This window comes from Neovison vison, chromosome 6, assembly GCF_020171115.1.
Source record: "Neovison vison isolate M4711 chromosome 6, ASM_NN_V1, whole genome shotgun sequence".
Classification (NCBI taxonomy): domain Eukaryota; kingdom Metazoa; phylum Chordata; class Mammalia; order Carnivora; family Mustelidae; genus Neogale; species Neogale vison.
In genome coordinates, this window is record NC_058096.1 from 15,430,749 (window position 1) to 15,452,680 (window position 21,932).

At 36.9% G+C, this 21,932-nt stretch overlaps 1 protein-coding gene across 2 annotated transcripts in view; it reads left to right on the top strand.

Moving 5' to 3' along the window:
• Positions 1-2,015: 2,015 nt before the first annotated feature.
• Positions 2,016-21,932, top strand: part of LTN1 (listerin E3 ubiquitin protein ligase 1) — a 67,189-nt gene continuing 47,272 nt past the window's right edge. For both annotated transcript variants that reach the window (XM_044251060.1, XM_044251061.1), the window contains exons 1-9: positions 2,016-2,144; positions 7,587-7,790; positions 8,290-8,388; positions 8,901-9,131; positions 11,202-11,254; positions 11,984-12,164; positions 19,712-19,885; positions 20,465-20,655; positions 21,406-21,541. In XM_044251060.1, the coding sequence (XP_044106995.1) occupies positions 2,103-2,144; positions 7,587-7,790; positions 8,290-8,388; positions 8,901-9,131; positions 11,202-11,254; positions 11,984-12,164; positions 19,712-19,885; positions 20,465-20,655; positions 21,406-21,541 (1,311 nt within the window). In that variant the 5' untranslated portion in view covers positions 2,016-2,102. The remainder of the gene's footprint in view (positions 2,145-7,586; positions 7,791-8,289; positions 8,389-8,900; positions 9,132-11,201; positions 11,255-11,983; positions 12,165-19,711; positions 19,886-20,464; positions 20,656-21,405; positions 21,542-21,932) is intronic.

A 21,932-nucleotide genomic window follows, 5' to 3' on the forward strand; every position in this document is an offset into this window, starting at 1 on the left:
CTGGCTTATCCCTCTTCCTCTGCCCCTCCCCACTCATGCTCTCTTACTTTCTCTCAGATAAATAAATAAAATCTTTATAAAACTCTTACTAGGAATTCGACTGGGAATACATTTAGGTTTACATGAGTAGTTTTCGAGATTGACACCTTTTAAATTTTGTCATTTTTTTCATCATCTATTCATGACTCTGATTAAAGTTTTGTAGCCTTTTATCTCTTGGCATGCACTTATATACTATTAATTTTTAAAAGTATTTTGGATTTAATAATTATCTTCAATTAGATCTTTTATTATTTTTTTAAAAAGGTTTTATTTATTTATTTGACAAAGAGACATCAAGAGAGGGAACACAAGCGGGGAATGGGAGAGGGAGAAGCAGGTTTCCCTCAGAGTGGGAAGCCAGATGCAGGAAATGATCCCAGGACCCCAGGAACATGACCTGAGCCAAAGGCAGACACTTAATGACTGAGCCATCCAAGGGCCCCTGAAATAATTCCTTTTCATGTTACAAAGCCATCAACTTTATAGATTACAGGCGTATTTGTTTCATTTTGCTTTTCTTTTTTGAGGAGAGTCTTAAAATTTTTGATTTATTTTTATGGCTAAAATCTTGTGAAATATTTACATGTTTCTGAATTCCAGTCTACAGAATAAACTATATTCAGAGAAGTCTAGAGCTCAGAGGAGGTGTCCCATGGAGCTAGGAATTAAACCTTTGAGGGGACTGTTCCTACCTGGGTGCTCAGTTACTGGTAACCCTGAGGTGCACAATAAGGGTGGTTGATTATTGGAAAAGAGATGCAAAGTGAAACCAACTGCCAAGTAAACGAATTGATGCTGCCTGGGCAAAGCGCCACTGTTGGGATGACGCTATGGGAATGGAGCCAGTCGCTTCTCCTTCTTGTCTCAGTCTCCTTCTAGTCCCCACTATGGATGGAACCTAACAGGGCCAGTTGAATAAAGCAGAAATAGTTGGCAGAGTCTCAGTATCATGGAATTGAGTATAAAGGGGTGAGTATGTGGACATGAGAGGCAATAAGTAGCAATACGTGCTTATGTTTCTCTAGTGTCATTGAGAATCAAAATCACTTAGTACAAAATCACTTAGATCTTTACATTTCAAATTTTATTAGACTTTTCTAAAACTCACACTTAACAATTTTGATATGAAAAGGGGGGCGGATTTAGAGAATATCACCTAGGGCACTACGTCTCAAATTTTAACACCACCTGGGAATCTTGTTAAAAATGCCGAATCTGGGGTGCCTGGGTGGCTCAGTCCATTAAGTTTCTGATTCTTGGTGTCAGCTACCCGCCCCCCCCACAAGGAGCCCCCCCCCTTTTTAAGGGAGCCCACTTTTTAAAAATGCAGAATCTGATTCAATAGTCCTAAGGTGGACTTGACAGTCTGCATTTTTTTAAAAAAAGATTTACTTGTCTTTTTGAGAGAGGGAGAGCGCGCACAAGGAGGAGGGGTTAAGGGGGAGGGTGAGAGAACATGAAGCCCACTGTTGCTGTGTGCACAGAGCACAGAGCCAGAGACGGGCTTCAATCCCAAGATGCCCAGATCAGAACCTGAGCTGAAATCAAGAGTGGTAGCTTAACCAAGTGCGCCATCAGGGGGTCCCTCTGCATTTCTAATACACGCCCAGGTGATTAGAATGATTGCATTTTGCGTCAACCATTTCCCTGTTTCCACAGCCACTACCGTGTCATTCTTCCACTACCTTTACGTGCAAATGGACATAGTACGGATCATCCTAATTTCCTACCGGCTAAGAGAGGAACCAATCCGGTTCCTTGAAAGCGGGAAAAGACAGGATTTGAAGCTTCAGGGCTCATGCTTGGCCTCTTATTGGGCACGGATGACGTCACTCATAAAGGCGGGGCTCTAGTTGTGACGTTTCCGGCGGCGGATGATGAAGGACGCGGCGGGAGGCGGGAGCGGAAGTGGGGCGGTGGGAGGGCGGGGTGGGTGGCGGAAGGGGAGGGCCGGGGAAGTCGCTCTAGTCGGCCCTTTTCCGGCGACAGGGGCCGGAAGTTGTGGCCCGGCCGTGTCAACCAGGGGGCTGCGGGCTGAGAGTGCGGGTGAGACTGCGACCATGGGCGGGAAGAACAAGCAGCGGACCAAGGGAAACCTGAGGGTGAGTGCGGAGTGGCTCGGCGGACCGGGGAGTCCTCACTTCGCAGCCGCTGTCTGCACCACGCGCGCGTCCAGAGGGCGTGTGGAGCGCGGCTGTCGGGAGGCGTGTGTTTGCGTGTCGAGTGTGACCTCTCTGTTGTGTGTTCGTCCCCACGAACGGGGTGGGTTGTCTGTGAGCAGATCGGGGATTTGTGAGAGAAAAAATGTCCCATGCCAGAGCTGTCTCCACCCGAGCACACATCCTACAATTTCCATTAAGGAATGGTTCAGTATCCGTTTCAATGGGAAGGTTACCTGGCCAGGCTGGCGGGGGTGGGGGTGGCTGGCACTGGGAACAAGGGAGTTGGGTAGAAAGCATTGAAAGTGAGCCTCGTGTGCAGGGCATTTCGGATCATGTCGCTCTGTTGCTCAAAAACCTGCTGGGGCTCCCCAGATTCCTCGGGGTAAAGGCCAGATCCCTAAACGATGGTAAACATGGTATGTGGTCACCCTCTGGCACCATCTTCAGCTTCCCTCCTCGCTGGCTCGATCCAGCCACACTGACTTCCTCACCGAGCCTTGACCTTGCCTGGCAGGCTCCCTAACGCTCATTAGAAGGCTACAAATTTTGCCTGAGACACCCCAGTGAGGTCTGTCATGATCGTCCTATTTTAAATAATAGCCCTCATCCCACTCCCTGTGCTCTTTTCCTGCTTTATTTTACTCTTTTGCACTTAGGACTTCTTACAGACTGTGTAACTTACTAAGTCTGTCTTCATTTACTGCCATGCTTCACTGAGATGTATTAAGAAGGCAGGTGTTTTATGAAGGCTGTTGTCCTAGGAGCCTAGAACAAGGATTAGTGTGTAGTAGAAGCTCACCAAATACTCTGTTTTTTAAAAGATTTTGTTTGTTTATTTGAGAGAGAGAGAGAAGCCACACGTAGGGGGAGCAGCAGAGGGAGAGGGAAATGCAGGATCCCCACTGAGCAGGGAGCCCACCACCGGGGCACTCTGTCCCAGGACCCTGGTATCATGACCAGAGCTGAAGGTAGAGGCTTACGGACTGAGCCACCCAGGTGCCCCTAAATACTTGTTTAAAGAGGACCCAAAAGTAGATTAAACTTATGATTAGGGATATTATCATAATGTATTTTTACAGTATTTAGCTTGTTTTGGCACAGTTCAATGTTATGAGAAAGCATTTTTCCTGTTTCTGATCAAATTCTAGTGATATCAGTACATTTTGTTAGATCTGTCACTTAATCTGTTTTTGGCCTATAGTACCAACTGTAATAATAGTAACTTGCCTTGTGCTGGTCTTGTGTTAAGCACTTTACTTGCATTTTCAGTTAAGTTTAATTTTCTTATTTAAACAATTAAAAAAAAATTTTTTTTTAAAGATTTTATTTATTTATTTGACAGAGAGAAATCACAAGTAGATGGAGAGGCAGGCAGAGAGAGAGAAAGGGAAGCAGACTCCCTGCTGAGCAGAGAGCCCCATGCGGGACTCGATCCCAGGACCCTGAGATCATGACCTGAGCCGAAGGTAGTGGCTTAACCCACTGAGCCACCCAGGCGCCCTAAACAATTAAAAATTTTTTAAAAAATATTCCAAATATAAGGATAAGTTGCAAAAATATTAGACTGACAAGCCATATGTTTTTTTTTTAAAGATTTTATTTATTTATTTGACAGAGATCACGAGTAGGCAAAGAGGCAGGCAGAGAGAGAGAGAGGGAAGCAGGCTCCCTGCTGAGCAGAGAGCCCAATGTGGGGCTCAATCCCAGGACCCTGAGATCATGACCTGAGCCAAAGGCTGAGGCTTTAACCCACTGAGTCATCCAGGTGCCCTAGCCATATGTTTTTTACCTAGATCCATCAATTGTTAATATTTGGTCACATTTAGAGATGGTCACATCTCTAAATATATGTATTTTGCTGAACCATATGAGAATTGTTGCACCTATCATGACATTTAACTGCTGAGTCCTTCAACACATATATTTGAAACAAAGGCAGTTCTTTTTCATAACCATGAACAATTACAACATGCATAAAATTTAACCTCAGTGTACTACTGTCTAATAATATGTAACATTGTATTCAGATTTCTGTAGTCATCTCAATAATGTTCTGTATAACTTGTTTTTAGATACAGCATTTTTAAAAACACTTAGGATACAATGAAGGATTGAGTGATTCCATTCATTTAACCATTTAGCTCTAGGTAGTTTTCCTTTGGGTTTTTTTTTTTTTTCCTTTTCTTTTTCTTTTGAGGGCAGTTTTTTAATGACGGACAATTTGGGAAAGTCTAGGGCACTTTTGCTTATTTAGAATTGTCTGATTGTTCCTTATGCCTAGAGTCAAGGTAAACAGTTTTTGATAGGAATGCTTCATAGATGATATATCATCATCAGTGCATCAGGGTGCACATGCTGCTTGTTTGTTCCATTTTTGGTGTTGTTTAATCAATTGGTTACCATGATGTCTATTATAAAGGTATCTTTTTCTGTCGGCTATTAACAAATAACATGGGGAGTGGTATTTTGAGACTGGGAGCAATCTTTTTTTTCTCACAAACTTTCACCTAATGGTTTTAGCATCCTTTGGCGATCCTTGCTGGAATCAGTTTTAATGGTTTAAACATTTACATTTAATTTTGATAATCCAAGAAATGACTTAGTTACTATTTCCTCATTTTAAAGTTGATGGTACTGGGGCATCTGGGTGGCTCAGTTGGTAGGCATCTGCCTTCGGCTCAGATCAAGATTCCAGGATTCTGGGATCCGAGCCCCACTTCGGGCTCCCTGCTCCACAGGAAACCTCTTCTCCCTCTTCTGACTCCCCCTGCCTGTATTCCTCGTTGTGTCTCTCTGTAAATAAATAAATAAATAAAATCTTAAAAAAAAAAAAAAAAAGATGGTGGTACTAAGGCTTAGAGAAAGGGCAAGTTGCTTAGTTGAGATTTGAATTTAAGAATGGCATTCTTGGGTGGCTCAGTGGGTTAAGCCTCAGCCTTCAGCTCAGGTCATGGTCTCAGGGTCCTGGGATCAAGGCCAACATCAGGCTCTCTGCTCAGGAGGGAGCCTGCTTCCCCCGCTCTCTCTCCCCCACTGCCTCTCTGTCTACTTGTGACCTCTCTCTCTCTGTCAAATGAATAAATAAAATCTTAAAAAAATTTTAAAAATGGCATTCTTTCATTCAGCAGAAGACTTTGAGTACTGAATGCCATGTACTCAAAGATCATAGATTTTTTTTATTTTTGAATTATTAATTTGTTGATAGACATATAAGTAAGCAAATGATTATAATGTATTAAAGAATTATGATATAGGTATGAATAGAAAGAAGATGGGAGAACAGAAAAAGAATGGTAATTGACCTGAAGGAGGCAAGCAGTGAAAACAAGAGTGTGTTTTAAACGATGAGTAGTCTGTCAGGCAGTGAAAAGGAAGAAAAGGTTTTCAGGTGGAGAGAAAAGATTACACAAAGATCAGATTGTGAAAGGCATAGCGTATTCAGAAAACTGAATTGGGATGGAGCATAAGTGGTGGTAGCAAAATTGGGAGAAGAGCGGGGGAACCGTGACAACGGAAGAAGAGTGTCAGAAGATAAGCCTGGGGAAAGCTAAGGCCAGATGGGGAAAGACCTTGTAAGTCTTCCTGAGTTTGGCCTTTGAACTGTAGACTTAGGATTGCTACCTCTACTACTTCGAGAGGACAGGCACAAAAGAATGTAGGTAGAAGAAAATTAACTTCCAGAAATAGAATCAAGGTTCTTATTCTTGAACTGGGGGTATAAGCATTTAACATGCAGTAGAAGAAGTAACAAGAAACAGTAACTATATTTTATCTATCTATTTATTTATTTATTATTAAAAGATTTTATTTATTTATTAGACAGAGATCACAAGTAGGCAGAGAGGCAGGCAGAGAGGGGGAAGCAGCCTCCCCGCTGAGCAGAGAGCCCCACGCGGGACTCAATTCCAGGACCCTGAGACCAGGACTCGAGCCGGAGGCAGAGGTTTAACCCACTGAGCCACCCAGGCGCCCCCCCCTTTTTTTTTAGGTTTTATTTTAAATCTTAGAGAGAGAGAATGCATGTGAGCAGGGGGAGGGCTAGAGGGAGAGAGAGACTCTCAAGCTGACTCCACGCTGAGCATAGAGTCCAGTGCAGTGCTCAGTCTCACAACACCTGAGATCATGACCTGAGCTGAAACCAAATAGTCGGAGGCTTAACCAACTGAGCAACCCAGGCGTCCCAGAGGTATTTTTCTATTAGATGACAATGAATATGTTACATTCTTTCAGCAGTTTAAATATTTTTTTTTTGTTAAAACCAGCTCCTTAACTTTTTGTACTAGAAAGCTACTATATTGAGTATCCATCTAACAAAGTACTGACTGTGGTTCAAAGGAGTGTGTCTTATATGCTGACCATTGAATTGATTTTATGTCCATAGTAATGTAATTTGTATCCATTATAGCTTAAAGAAGTTAGGGTAACTCTGTATGTGGAACTGAGTGTGCCTACCTTCAAGGAGCTCCTAATCTTAAAAACAGCCGTCATTAGACTTGTCCCATGGTGGTGGTTTAATAAATATTTGTTGAATGGATGAATGAAAAGATGTAAGTCATGTGTGAATTAATTTTATATCATTACTTAGTACACATATGTGTGTGTGTGTATATATTTAATTTGGAAATTAAAAATTTTATTATATAGTACTTATTCTTACCAAATGTGATGCATTCTGTGTTTTAAAGTTTTATTCTATTTTTTTCGAAATGATACTGTGAGCCACTAATGGATTGTATCTAATTTAACCAACATTGTTTTGATGTTTAGCAGACCAGGAAATAGCACTAGGGTCATTATTTTTTTTTTTAAGATTTTATTTTATTTATTTGACAGACAGAGATCACAAGTAGGCAGAGAGACAGGCAGAGAGAGAGGGGCAAGCAGGCTCCCTGCTGAGCAGAGAGCCTGATGCGGGGCTCGATCCCAGGACCCTGGGATCATGACCCGAGCCGAAGGCAGAGGCTTAACCCATTGAGCCACCCAGGCGCCCCGCACTAGGGTCATTATTGATAGGTTCTTGGTGATGGGAACATTGCAGTAGATGAAATCTTAGGCTCGGAAATAAGAAGTTCTCAAGTAAGGGTGCCTGCGTGGTTCAGTTGGTTAAGCATCTGCGTTTGGCTCAGGTCGTGATTGATTCCAGGGTCCTGGGATCCAGTCCCATGTCACGCTCATTTGCTTTTCCCTCTCCCTCTCCCCCAACTTGTGCTCTCACTCTCTCACTCTCTGATATTAAATAAATAAATAAATAAAATATTTTTTTAAAAAGTTATCAAATAAAAGCTTGTTCCTCTCTGAGAATTGTCAAGGACAAGAACACAAAGTTAAATTTTGAATGCTTTCTGTACTCTGAATTTTTTTTTTCCCCAACTTTCTTATCAGCCTTCAAACAGTGGCCGAGCTGCAGAACTGCTTGCCAAAGAACAGGGAACGGTGCCTGGATTTATTGGTTTTGGAACATCTCAGAGTGACCTAGGCTATGTTCCTGCTATTCAAGGAGCTGAAGAAATCGACAGTCTTGTAGATTCTGATTTCCGAATGGTGCTGCGGAAACTTTCTAAGAAAGATGTCACGACAAAATTAAAAGCAAGTTTTGTGTTTTTCATAAAAATGATAAAAAAAAATCCTTTTGTTAAAACAAAATGTCATTGGTATACTTTATGTAAAGAAAAATGAGCAATGATTTATCACTAAAAAGTTATTTTACAGTTGTATTTTTTTCTGACACACAGATGTAAGCTTAGTTTTTACCTTTTATCTTCTGGGTTATAAATTAGTTTGTAGTTCTGTGCGTATTTGAATCACTTTGGAATTCTGGGTGTATGGTTTTCCCATCACAGAACATAATTTTGACCGTATCGTATTAAATGGAGTTTTTAATTTGTATACATTTTATTTAAAAAAAAAGAAAAGAAAAGTTTCTGTGCTGTGAAGGAACTCTTCAGATTAGTCCCATATGGCATAAACAGAAGCAGTGTATTCTCCTGTTGTATAAAATAGACTAAGCTTCTGGAACAGAATAAATGTAATCAATAGCCAATATTGTGTCTGTTGGTCCTTAGTAATGTTGCTAATTTATTTTTAGGCTATGCAGGAATTTGGAACCATGTGTACAGAGAGAGACACAGAAATTGTGAAAGGAGTCCTTCCTTACTGGCCAAGAATTTTCTGCAAAATTTCACTTGTAAGTATTCAAAACGTATGCTAGGGTTGTTTGTTTTGTTATAGTTTTTGATTGAAGTCATGGGGACTGTTAAATTTATATGATTCATTTTTGGTGAAAATTATAAAATGTTATGTCAGTATTATGCAGATTAGATCATGTTAGTTGTATAAAGTATATTGGGAGTCTGATTTCAGAAATTAGGTAATTACTAGAGAATTACCTAGATACTTTCTAGTCATAGTAAAATTTGACAGTTTAATTTCTTTGCATCTTTGCTGCAAAAGAGTGAGTGTGACTTGCTCAGTATTCAGTGCCTAATCTTGAGTCTATCTTGAATAGTTTTTATCCCATGCAAGAAGGGGAAAAGGAAAAATTAATCAAATTCTTATAATTTTTAAGCTTAATAATTTTAGTTTAGCACTGCCCATAGGTGAATTTTTATTAATGGGTCATCATAGCATATCCAGAAATGTCTGTATTTGTATTTTTATGGGCTAGAGCTATTTTAAACTATGTTGTATTTTCAATAGGACCATGATCGCCGGGTTCGAGAAGCCACACAGCAGGCTTTTGAAAAACTTATTCTTAAAGTGAAGAAACACTTGGCTCCTTACTTAAAAAGTTTAATGGGCTATTGGCTAATGGCTCAGTGTGATACTTACACACCAGCTGCATCTGCAGCAAAAGATGCCTTTGAAGCAGCTTTCCCTCCAAGCAAGCAACCTGAAGCCATAGCATTTTGTAAGGATGAAATTACTAGTGTAAGTTCTTAGAACTGTTCTCTATTTTTTTTTCCTCAAATATTTAAGGGATATAAGGCATATTATAATAATAACTCTTTTATGTGGCCTTGTAAAAGAATAAGTAAGTGAAATATTTCTAATGGAAGATGACCTTTTAAAAATGGTGTTTAACAAAATTGACCATTTTTGATTTTTTTTTTTTTAAAGATTTTATTTATTTATTTGACAGAGAGAAATCACAAGTAGGCAGAGAGGCAGGCAGAGAGAGAGAGAGGGAAGCAGGCTCCCTGCTGAGCAGAGAGCCCGATGTGGGACTCGATCCCAGGACTCTGAGATCATGACCTGAGCCGAAGGCAGCGGCTTAACCCACTGAGCCACCCAGGGGCCCCGACCATTTTTGATTTTTAACTTAAGTAACATTTTGGATTGAATCTTTATAAGTTATTTAAATGTTTCATCTTTAATTTATAAATCTTAGTTATAGTACTTAAAAGGTTTATGCTTTATGTTACAAAATCTGAAGAAAGAATACATCTAAAAAATCTAAATTTATTTTTCCTCACATTTCTATATCAGTACATGTGTATAGATCTACTTCATTCTTTTTTTTTGGTTTTCTGATATGGATGTACAATGGTTTATTTAATTCCTTTTATATTAATAAACATTTGAGGTTTTCCCTCAGTTTTTTATTATAACAAATACTGCTTCAGTGAACAATCCTTGAATAGATCTCTTCATACCCTGTGGGAGTGATGGAATTTATAGTAACCATATGTTGGGTCAAAGGATAAGAACATGTAAAATTTTTGTAGATAGTGATAAATTACCCTTCAGAAGACCATAAAAATAGCCTTATATATCTTTCCACCTAACACCTCTCCTACGTACACATGTGTGTTCTGTTTCCGTGTTTAAGTTCTTGGTTCTTCCATTATTTTTCAGGTTTACCAAGTTTGTTTTTCTAGGGACAGGGTTTGTAACTTTAGTCGTATTCTCAAAGGGAGTTCTCTAATCCAAGAATCATTGGTTTATTTAAAATATCAAAGTGATAAGTGTTTTGAGAGTGAAGTGTGATGAGTTGGAACACCTACGGGTTTTAGAAAATGGACTTTGAGACAACTGATTTGGCTGTTCATAGTTTTTCATTTGGTTGATTTTTTTGTTCTTGATTTTATTATGGATGGGTAACTGTTCACTGAATATGTGGATTGTTTCCTCCATTATTCTCCCTTTACTTGGTTATGTATACAGATACTGAGTTTGAACTTTTCCAAGTTCAAAACCAATTTTGTAGAGAAGAGTTAGGCAAATGAAGACCAAAATGTCAGATTTATAGGTATTACATTATACTCTACATAAGAACATAGATTCTGAGTCATACCATTGGGTATGCACCATTAGTTTTGCATGTGACCTTGGGCAAGTTTCTGTGCCTTCATTTCTTCATCTATTAAAGTGGAAATTTTACCTTATTGTGTAGTTATGAGGATTAATTTAATTAATGGATGAAGTTGTTCAAAGCAATACTGAACATGTGGAAAAGCTAACTAAATGTTACCTGTTGTTATTGCTGATAAAAGGGGTACTAGAACAGTAGATTGCCTAGTCTGCACCCTGGAAGTAGGCAGACTTACCCACTTTGAATGGAACCTTAGACTTTCCTCCATGATGAAGCAGAGCACAACATGTGGTCTCCTGTGAGCTGGGAGGCACTCACAAAGGGGTGGGGAGAAGAAAACAACCCAATTTCTCTCCCAAACTTGCTCATCGGGAATTCAACTGCTGCGTAGAAGAGGAATGGAGGAGCAAGAGACCAGGAATATTTAAGGGAAAATTCCTCTTGACAGGTATTGGGAGATGTTCAGAAGAAGTACCCTCTCCTTTTTAGCCCCAAAGCAGTCAAGCTTGGGGATTGATAGGGAAAGAAAAATAGGTAAAGTTCAAATCTTTTAGTTTGCTCCTTAATTTGCTACTTTTTTAGGATAGGGGTAAACACTTTAAGGTCAGATAAGGTTTATGCTTGGACTGTTCACCATTGACAGTTCAATAAAATCTCAAGGCTATGGAATTTTCACCCCACTATAGGTGCTGCAGGATCATCTTATAAAAGAAACACCTGATACACTCAGTGACCCACAGTAAGTTATGTTCTATCTATGTAACTCATGTTAAGGATTTCTTTCGCTTATAAATAATAAGATGACCATTTCAAGGTCACATTTTTTTTTCCCCAATTTATTTATTTAAGGTCACATTTTTTAAAAAAGGGTTTGTAAAAGTAAAGTTGGAAATACTTAATATAATGCTATATGTTAGGTGCTGTTTTAAGTGTTTTTACTTGCAAGTTGTCCTGTTATTGGAATTATCTGGAAGTTATGTTCATATTCTTTTACAAAGAAATATTTTTATATTTTTCCCACATTTACCTTTTGATAGTCCTAGCAGGAATCATTTTAAGGTCTGGTTAAAATAGTGAAGAACTATGGATAGTTCTGTTGAAAGAGTAGTAAAATGTCCCATTTACTTGTATGTACTAATAAACGATTAGAAGTTCATAATGGGAAGTAATCTTAGATGCACTGATACCCGTTTCCTAGCATCATTTTGCTACTGAGAGCAGTATATTTGCAGTTTTTTTCAAGCCACAGCTTTTAATCTCTTTGACCTTGTATTAGTTGAAAATATGTGATTAAAATTCTGTTTATGTTTGTATTTTAAGGGAGAAAGTTTGACACAGGGAGATAGAATGTAGAAATAAATCAACTTCAGTAGCTGTTTAATGATAAAACATTTAAAATAGAAGTGCCAAATATGTAGTTTGGCTTATTCTCAATCCTTATATATATTTATTTTCTTTTCACATCAAGAACGGTTCCAGAGGAAGAAAGAGAAGCTAAATTCTATCGGGTTGTAACTTGTTCCTTATTGGCATTAAAAAAACTGCTTTGCCTGTTACCTGATAATGAGCTTGATTCTCTGGAGGAGAAATTTAAGTCTCTTTTATCACAGAATAAGTTTTGGAAGTATGGAAAACACAGTATACCTCAGGTATCATAATCTTTTATCGTAAGCATTTCTGTGATTCTTTTTTTCCACGTTGATATTGTTTATATTTTTGCTTTATGCATATTATTTGTGTTTAAAACTCTGTGAACATATCTTCGTGGTGGGACGGAATTCCTCTTTTACTGCAATATTAATGTATTTTCACTTTTTTATTTAGTTATTTAGACCTCAAATTCTGAGTTATATTATCATATTCCTCTGTTCATGGCGCTTCAAAATCGTTTTGTATGAGGCTCTTCTAACTTAATGCATTTTTTTCTCTTTTGTCTCCGCTTCCCTCTCCATCCCCTGCTTCTACCAGCTAACCATTCTAAATGTGCATAGCGTATGTCCTTTTGTATAGAAAGTTGGTGCTTGTTATTCATGGTAATTAGATTATGTGAAGAACCTAGGAACATCGAATTAGTGAATACTGAAGCATTGCTCTTAGGGGAAATACAAGATTAGATGCCTGCGAGTCTTTGGTCTCATCGTTTTTTTTAGTTGGTCAACATATAACCTTGTTTAATGTATGTTTAAAAACATCTTAATATGTATTGCTTACTCATTAACATTAAACTCGTGGACAATAGCACTAGAAGTCCCACCTGAATGAAGCTTATCTAACACGAATTTTATCTGTTAGGCGCATCACAGCCTTTTTCCTTGTATTTTTAATTCACATAACTGGTATTATATTTCATTCCATTTATTTTTTACTTAGTAGTTCTTTTTTTAAAGATTTTACTTATTTATTTGACAGAGAAGACAGCAAGAGAGGGAATACAAGCAGGGGGAGTGGGAGAGGGAGAAGTAGTTGGGAACTCGATGTGGGGCTCCATCCCAGAACCCTGGGATCATGACCTGAGCTGAGGGCAGACACTTAACGACTGGGCCACCCAGGCACCCCTTACTTAGTACTTCTTAAGTACTGGGTGGCTCAGTTGGTTAAGTGTCTTAACTGTTGATTTTGGCTCAGGTCATGATCTTAGGGTCATGAGATTGAACCTTTTGTTGGGCTCAACTCTAAGCATGGAGCCTGCTTAAGATTCTCTGTCTCTCCAAAAAAAAAAAAAAAAAAAAAAGGAAAGAGTACTAAAATACTTTAAATCTATCATGTTCTTATATGTATATTTGGGCCATGCCTTCTAACTACTGTGTAGTATTCAGAAATTTGCATCCCTTCCATTTTACGCGCACTGCCTTCTCTCAGTGGTTGAGACCCTGATTGCCTCCACCACCCTGCCCTTACAAACAGTGCGGCAGTGGACATCTTCATATACCTTCAGATCTGCAAGGATTTCTTTTTCTGAAATTCTCTTAACTTCTGAATTGCTGAATCAGAGGGTATATGCATACTTAATTTTTTAAGTGATGCCAGATTGTTCACCTGAATATTAGTCTCAACTGTCATTGCATGATGAGCCCTATATATGTCCTTATATTCCAGCCAGAACTGAGCAGCATTCAGCCCCCCAATTTTTCTCTCTCTAACAGGAGTTCAAGTGATAGTTGTAATTACTCTGCTGACTGGTGACTTTTCGCATCTCTTCATAAGCTTTTAAAATTTTTGTGTTTCTTCTGTAAACTACTTGTGTATATCTTTCTCTTCTTTCTTTTGAAGTTTTCTTATTTTACAAGAGTTCTTTGTATATCCTAAATACTTCTGTCATTTCTAGGCATTGCAAGTAATCTACCATTCTGTCACCTTTCCTAAGTCGTCTTTATTTATTATTTATTAATTTTAAAATATTTATTTTTTTATTTATTAGAGAGATAGCAGGCACAAGCAGGGGGAGAGGCTGAAGGAGAGGGAAAAGCAGACTTCCCACTGAACAGGGAGCCTGATACAGGGCTTGATCCCAGGGTCCTGGGATCATGTCCTGAGCCGAGGGCAGCCGATTAACTGCTAACCCAGGTTACCCTCCTTTGTCCTCTTTAGAAAGAAATTGTGATTTTCCTGTAATCAAAGTCACTGATTTTGGCGTATGAAGGCCTTTTCCACTTTAAGCCATAAAAACCATTTTTAATAGTTATATCTTTTATAGTATTTTTACTTCTCATATGAAGTTTTTAATCCATTAATAATCTACCTTTTTATACAGTGTTAAGTAGAGATCTAGTTAGTTACCTTTCTCTTCATGTATAATGAGCCAGTTTTCCCAACATTACCTAGTAAACTGTTCATTCTTTTCCAACAAATTTATGATCCTGCCATTGTGGTACATTAAATTTCTACATGTTCATGGGTTTATCTCTAAACCTTATCTTCTGGTCCATTAGTTTTTTTTTTTTTTTTTTTTTTTTATGCCAGTACCAGAAGTTTGCATCCATTCCATTTTAATATGACATGTTAACATGACATTATGATATATCCTAATACTACGTGGTCAGATGAGTCACTTTTTTTTAATCCTTGTCTTCAGGATTGACCAAGTTGTTTTAGAACTTTATTTTTCCAGGGCACCTGGCTGGCTCAGTCAGTACAGCTTATGACTCTTGGTCTCAAGGTCACGAGTTCAAGTCCCATGTTGAAGTTAGAGGTTGCTTAAAAAAGACAAAACAAAACAAAACCACTTCATTCTCCTATATAACTTTCAGTAAATTTATTGAATTCCTCACTGGGATATTGATTGGCATTGTAGTGAATGATTTGGAGGGGCTTGCTCTCTGTTGCTCTCTTTATGATGAATCTGGTGTATCTCTCAAATTATTCATGGATTTAAAAAACATTTAGAATATATTTATTTAAGATTTTATTTATGTATTTTAGAGAAAGAGCAAGCAAGGAGAGTTGGGGAGGAACAAAGGGAGAGGGAGACAGAGAATCTGAAGCTGAGCATGAAGCCCACACCAGGGCTTGATCTCATGACCCTTAGGTCATGACCTAAGCCGAAGTCCAACGCTACCCAGGCGCCCTCCTAGAATAATTTTTAAACCAACTTTATTGTGGTATAGTTTACTCATAGTCAAATGGGGCCATTTTAGGCAGAGAGTTTGATAAGTTTTGACAAATGTATATACATGTACATATCCATATAAATACTATAATCAAGATATAAAATATTAAAAAAAGATAAAATGTTGTGTCATCCTCCCCGTAACTCTAGGCAACCAATGATCTGCTTTCTGTTACGACAGATTAGTCTTTGTGGGTTTTCATATAAATGGAGCCAGACATTACTGTTTGGCTTCTTTTGCTCAGTATAATGTTTTAAGATTCATTCATTGTTGTTGCATGTATCAGTAGTCCATTCCCTTTTATTGCTTAGTTTCATATAGTCTTTGTATGAACATAGGTTTTCATTTTTCTTGGGCAAGGAAAGAAATCAGTTGATAAGGTACATATATGTTAAATTTGTAGGAAGTTTCCAAACTGTTGACCGAAGTGATTGTATACACTTTCATCAGCAGTGTGTGAGATTTTTAGTTGCTCCATATCCTTATTGCAATATTGTCAGTTGTTTTAATTTAAGCCATCCTCATGGATGTGGGATCAGGGATTAGTAAACTATATATATATCTCATGTGTCAAAATCCTGCACATCTATTTTTGTAAATAGCACTCTGTATTGTCTTTGGCTGCTTTCAAGCAAGTAAAGCAGAATTAAGTAGCTGAGCGAGAAACTAGATGGCTTACAAAGCCTAACCTGTTTCCTGTCTGGCTCTTTTTTTTTTTTTATTTTTTTTTTATTTTTTATTTATTTGACAGAGAGAGGAAACACAAGCAGGGGGAGTGGGAGAGAGAGAAGCAGGCCTCCCACCCAGCAGGGAGCAGATGTGCGCCTTGGTCCCAGGACTCTGGGATCATGACCTGAGCTGAAGGCTGACACTCAACAACTGAGCCAAAATTGGTGCCCTTACTGTCTAGCTCTTTAAAGAAAATGTTTACTGACTCTGGGATAGAGATTTTTCATTGTGATTTTAATTTGTGTTTTACTGATGGCTGATGATATTGAACATCTTTTAATGTGTTTCTTGGCTATTTGTGTATCTTTTTTGAGGTGTTTGTTCCAACTTTTCTCTCACTTTTAAATTTTTTATTTCTAAAGTTTCTACTGGCTTTTTGTATTTTTTTTTTTTTTAAGAGAGTGCACATACAAGCAAGCAGTGGGGGGAGGGGCAGAAAGAGATGGGGAGAGAGGGAATCCCAGTCTCTATGCCCAGCACGGAGCTGACATGGGGCTCCATTTCATGACCCTGAGATCATGACCTGAGCCAAAATCAAGAGTCAGACACTTAACTGACTGAGCCACCCAGGCACCCCATTAAAAAAAAAATTTATTTAAAAATTTTAAAGTAAGCTTCACACCCAGCATGGGGCTTGAACTCAAACCTGAGATCAAGAGTGCATGCTCTACCGACTGAGCCAGCCAGGCACTCCTCTTTTACCTGTGTTAAAACTGAGTTTTTGGTTTTTATTTTTGAGTTGTGAATGTGCTTTACATATTGTGGATGCAAACATTTTGTCAGATAAAGAATCATGAATGTTTTCTTCTAGTCTGTGGCTTAACTTCTCATTTTCTTAATGTTTTTAGAGAGTAGGTTTTTAATTTTTATGAAGTCCACTCTATCATTTTTTTCTTTTATGATACTTGCTTTTGATTTCTTATCTAAAATCTTTGCCTACCTCAAGGTTGCAAAGATTTCTCTGTTTTATTCTAGAAATTTTATAGTTTAGGTTCATTTAGAATTAATTTTTGTGTGTCACATAATGGTGAGAATCAAATTAATTTTTTAAAAGATTTTATTTATTTGAGCAAGAGAGAGAGCATGAGGAGGCAAGAGAGGGAGAGGGAGAAACAGATTCCCCACTGAGTAGGGAGCCTGATGTAGGGCTCAATCCCTCAACCCTGCGATCGTGACCGGAGCTGAAGGCAGAGTCACCAGCTGAACCTCCCATGTCCCCATGTTAACTTTTTACATAGAATTATTCTGAAAGTTGAAAGACTGTCTTTTTTTTTTTTTTTTTTAAGATTTTATTTATTTATTTGACAGAGATCACAAGTAGGCAGCGAGGCCGGCAGAGAGAAAGAGAGGAGGAAGCAGGCTCCCCACGGAGCAGAGAGCCTGATGTGGGGCCTGATCCCAAGACCCTGGGATCATGACCTGAGCCGAAGGCAGAGGCTTTAACCCACTGAGCCACCCAGGTGCCCCCTGAAAGACTGTCTTATCCTTATTCTGGCACCTTTGTAAAAATTCAGTTGACCGTCTATCTTGGATCTTAATTTTAGACTCTATTCTGTTCCATTTATTTATATGTTTATCCTTACACCAATACCATACTCTCTTGATTATTGTTATTTTGTAGTAAGTTTAGAAACCCTCCAACTTTATTTATTTTTCAAAAAATTTTAGGCTATGTTAGGCCCTTTTCATCCTAAAATAATATTTTATAGTGTGTTCTATCCTGAACAAGTTTATAGTTTTTGGTGCTATTGTGAAATATGGGGTTTTTTTATTACATTTTTATTACATTTTTGTATTTTGTTTGTACTGATGTAGGTATTTTATACTTTTGTATGTTAATTTTATATTCAGCAACTCTCTCAAACTCTTGTTAGTTCTAATAGCCAGTGTTTAGATATTTTTGAATATTTTTCATAGCCTGTTATTTTGCTATGACTATAGTTACTTACTTGGGTTACTTTCCAATTCTTTTTTTTCCCTTGTCTCTTTGTATTAATTAGGTCCTCTAGTTGAATAGAAGTGATAGCTGGCATGCTTTTCTTGTTTCTAACCTAAAAGAAATAGTTGTAGACTCTTAATATTTTGAGTATGATGCTTTCTAGATTTTATAAGGCTTAAAATTTCCTTTTTATTCTTAATTTGCTGAGTAGTTCTGTCATAAATTAATGATCAAATTTCCTTGATTGCTTTTTCTGATATGTTTAAATGATCATATAATTTTCTAGCCTAGCATTTAAGAGAGAAACTTAGTCATGCTATGTATTTATCTTTTAAAGTACATTGCTAACATTGATTTGGTAGTATTTTATATAAAATATGCAGAAATAAAGTGCTTTATGGGGTTAAGTATGTATGTATATGTATTTTTCTAATCCTGGAAAATATTATTAGTATACTTTGAATCTTCATTTAGATTTACCTACATATTTGTTGCTTTGTTTGCTCTTTATTCCTTTTTTCATCTCTTACCTTCCATTTGGGATCATCTGCCTTATATGTAGAACATGTATGTAGAACACAAGAACATGTCTTGATTTTATACAACAATGATGAAATCATTTTCTTTCCTCTATCAGATATTTTTATTTCATTTTCATTCTTTTTTTTTTTTTTTAAGGTTTTATTTTTTCAAGTAATCTCCACGAAATGTGGGGCTCAAACCTACAACCCTGAGATCAAGAGTCTCGTGCTTTACCAACTGAACCAGCTAGGCACCCCTTCACTCTCATTGACATAAATTTTTACTGGGTACAGGATTAAATACAGGCAGTTGTTTTTTGTTGAAGATATTCCACTGTATTCTGACTTAATATTGTTGCTATTGAAGTTAGATGTCAGTCTTACATTCCTTCCTTTGAAGATAGTTTGTCTTTTTCCTCTGGCCACTTTTAAGGTTTATTCTTTGTTTTGTTTTTGTTTTTGCTTTTGTTTTTTTGTAGTTGCACCATTATGTGTCTTGTTGTGGCTTTTTTTTCTATGTATCCTGCTTGGGATTTTTTGGATTTCTTGAGCTGTAGATTGGTGTATTTCATTGGCTCTACAGAACGCTCAGCTATTAACCTCTTCAGATATTTCCGTTGCTTCATTCTCTCCTCTCGCTTTGGGATTCTGATTTAATATATATTAAACCTTCTTTATCCTCTGTGTCTTATGTTGTCCTTGCTGTTTTTCATTTTTTTTCTCTTTCCGCGCTACTTAGTGGATAATTTCTTTTGCTCTTTATTTCTCATTATCTGTTCTTAAACTGTGAATTGAATTCTAATCTATCTATCATGTATCTATATTTCTTTCTGCCTCTTTATTTCTAGTTTAGAAATTGTGCTTCATTCTTTTTCACATTTGCTGTGCTTTTTCTGAGATCCTTTTTCCTTTCAGATTTCTTTAAACCTTTATTTCTTTAAATATAATAAAAATTGTTGATAAGGAATTTATAACTGATAATTCTAAGATTTTAAGTCTCAGATCTCTGTGTCATCTTTTGTTTCTGTTGATAGTGGCTCATGGTTTCTTAGTTTTTGTTTGTTTGGATGTGTTTAACTTTGTGCAGCCTCGTAGCCTTGTGCATCAATAGGAATAATATGAGGCCCCAGCTGAAGGCCTCAGCTACTGGAGAGGATCTGTGTTTGCTTCAGCCAAAGAAATAGAAGGTTGAATTCTTTCTGCCTTCCCTTTTATGTGGTAATTTCTAATGTCTTTTCAGCCCCCATACTCTATGGAAGACTTTAAAATGTTTTTTGTAGTCTTTTTAGTTTTATTAATGAGAGGGCTAGTATGAGTAAACTATCAGCTATTAAGTAAAAAATTTCGTGGTAGGTCTGTTAGGCTTTGATTTAATCCAGCTTTTCGTTTTTTTGTTTTAGATCCGCTCAGCTTATTTTGAGTTAGTTTCTGCTTTGTGCCAGCGTATTCCACAGTTGATGAAAGAGGAAGCATCTAAAGTGAGCCCGTCTGTTCTACTTAGCATTGATGACAGTGACCCCATTGTGTGCCCAGCTCTCTGGGAAGCTGTACTTTATACACTCACAACTATTGAGGTGTGTAACACAGGTACATTTAATACATCGGGGAGTATTTGTTGTCTTAGAAGTTTATATTTTAGAAGCCTTAGATATGTGTGAGAGAGAGCCTATCAAATTATACTATCTAAAACTTACTGGGAAAAAAATGCTTTCTTAGAAATAAAATACTTAATCCGAAACTTGGTTTAAATCTTTAAACTGATTATAAAATGGCACTGAGTTTTTATTGTACTTTTTTGTTTAGCCAGTATCAATTATACTTTAAACCTTATGTGGTCCAGTCAAGTCAGTATATCTGAATCTTATATTTAAGATTGAATACTGCTGCCCCTTTTATAGAACAGCTTTTATAGAAGTCTTTTACGTTAATTATTTCTGATCAGTTATGTCCTAAGCATGTGGGGTATATGATTTCTATATGTAATAAATTTATTAAAGTTTCTGAGTTTTAGTTTAAATTTAGTTTTAGTTTTAGTGTGAGAGATTTTAGCCTAAGTAGAATACATGATTAATACTTCTGAGAGCCTGTATGTCTCCTAATTGGGAAAAGTATTCTATGATCTCTAATTATTAATATAATCTTTCCTTTGTTAGGACTGTTGGCTTCATGTAAATGCAAAAAAAAGTGTGTTTCCGAAGCTGTCAGCTGTGGTCCGTGAGGGTGGTCGGGGTCTGGCTACTATCATATATCCTTATCTTTTGCCATTTATCAGCAAACTTCCTCAGACCATTACAGATCCAAAGTTGGATTTTTTCAAAAATTTCCTCACCTCTGTTGTTGCAGGGTAAGAAGTTTAAATTTCTTGATCGTTAAAACGAGAGATTTTTCTTGTTTGCATACATGGATAGGATGACATACTCATTATTGTCTTATTTAAATTTTCTCCATATTGTTTTGCTCTTCATTAAACACTTTTATTAAAGTTTTCAGAGAATTACAATTGGAATGCTTTTCTTGGGTACTTCTAAGGCTTCAGTGGTAATACACAGTAGAAAGTGCAATGAATATTGTAAGACCTTAGATGGACATAGACCATTTTTAAAATGTCATTTTTTGGTATGTTGATAAATACAAATGCCCAAATGGAAAAAAATAAACCTCTGAAGAGTTTGTAACTTCCATAAACTTAAATATGATAGCTATTTAAAGTCATAATTAAAACAAAAATTTCACTGTACTTATTGAACTTAATAAAAGATACTCAGTTTTATCTAGTAAAATATACTCAGTTTTTTTAAATGATTACAAAATTATTTTTTACTACATTATTATCTTTATTTAAGTCCTGTCATTAAAATTTGGAGGTGGATTTGTTTCTGACTAGAAAATAGTTGTGTATTCTCTTTTGTTGACGTATTTGAAATTGTGCTTTTTTCACACTTCAAGTTCTTATTGTTCTTAGTTTTCATTTTAAGAATTTAACTGTAAAAAATTCTCTTCTTTTGGTATGATCTATGTCTTTATTTTGGTGTTTTTGAGTTGCGTATTTTCTTTTTTGTGAAAGAATAAGCCATAATTATTTATTATTTCTTAGGCTATCCACAGAAAGAATAAAAACCAGCTTTTCAGAATGCTCAGCAGTAATATCAGCTTTTTTTGAATGCTTACGTTTCATCATGCAACAAAACTTAGGTGAAGAAGAAATTGAAGAGATGCTCGTCAATGACCAGGTACTTACAAATGTAAAAATCATCAGTGCCTTTGCATGTTGACTTATAAAATTAAGCTCATTGTATCTTGTCATTTTATTAATTAGTCTTCATATAGATTTCATTTTTAAGTAATGTGTATTTCTGACCAGCTAAATAAAAATTCCATGTTGTTGGTTGCCAGAATAATACCATAATTTCTGAGTACTAGTTAGTCTCTGGATGTGCAAACCCTGTTTTGTAGAGTTGTAACACAAAACATAATTACAAAGTTGTTATTTGTGGTCTTTTATATTATATGTAAATTATACAATAATTTGTTACTTCTAAAATATTTAACTCCTTTTGTGAAATATTGTGCTTGGCTTTTAGAACCAGTGATGAAAGCAAGTTCTGGAATATGGTTCCTTAT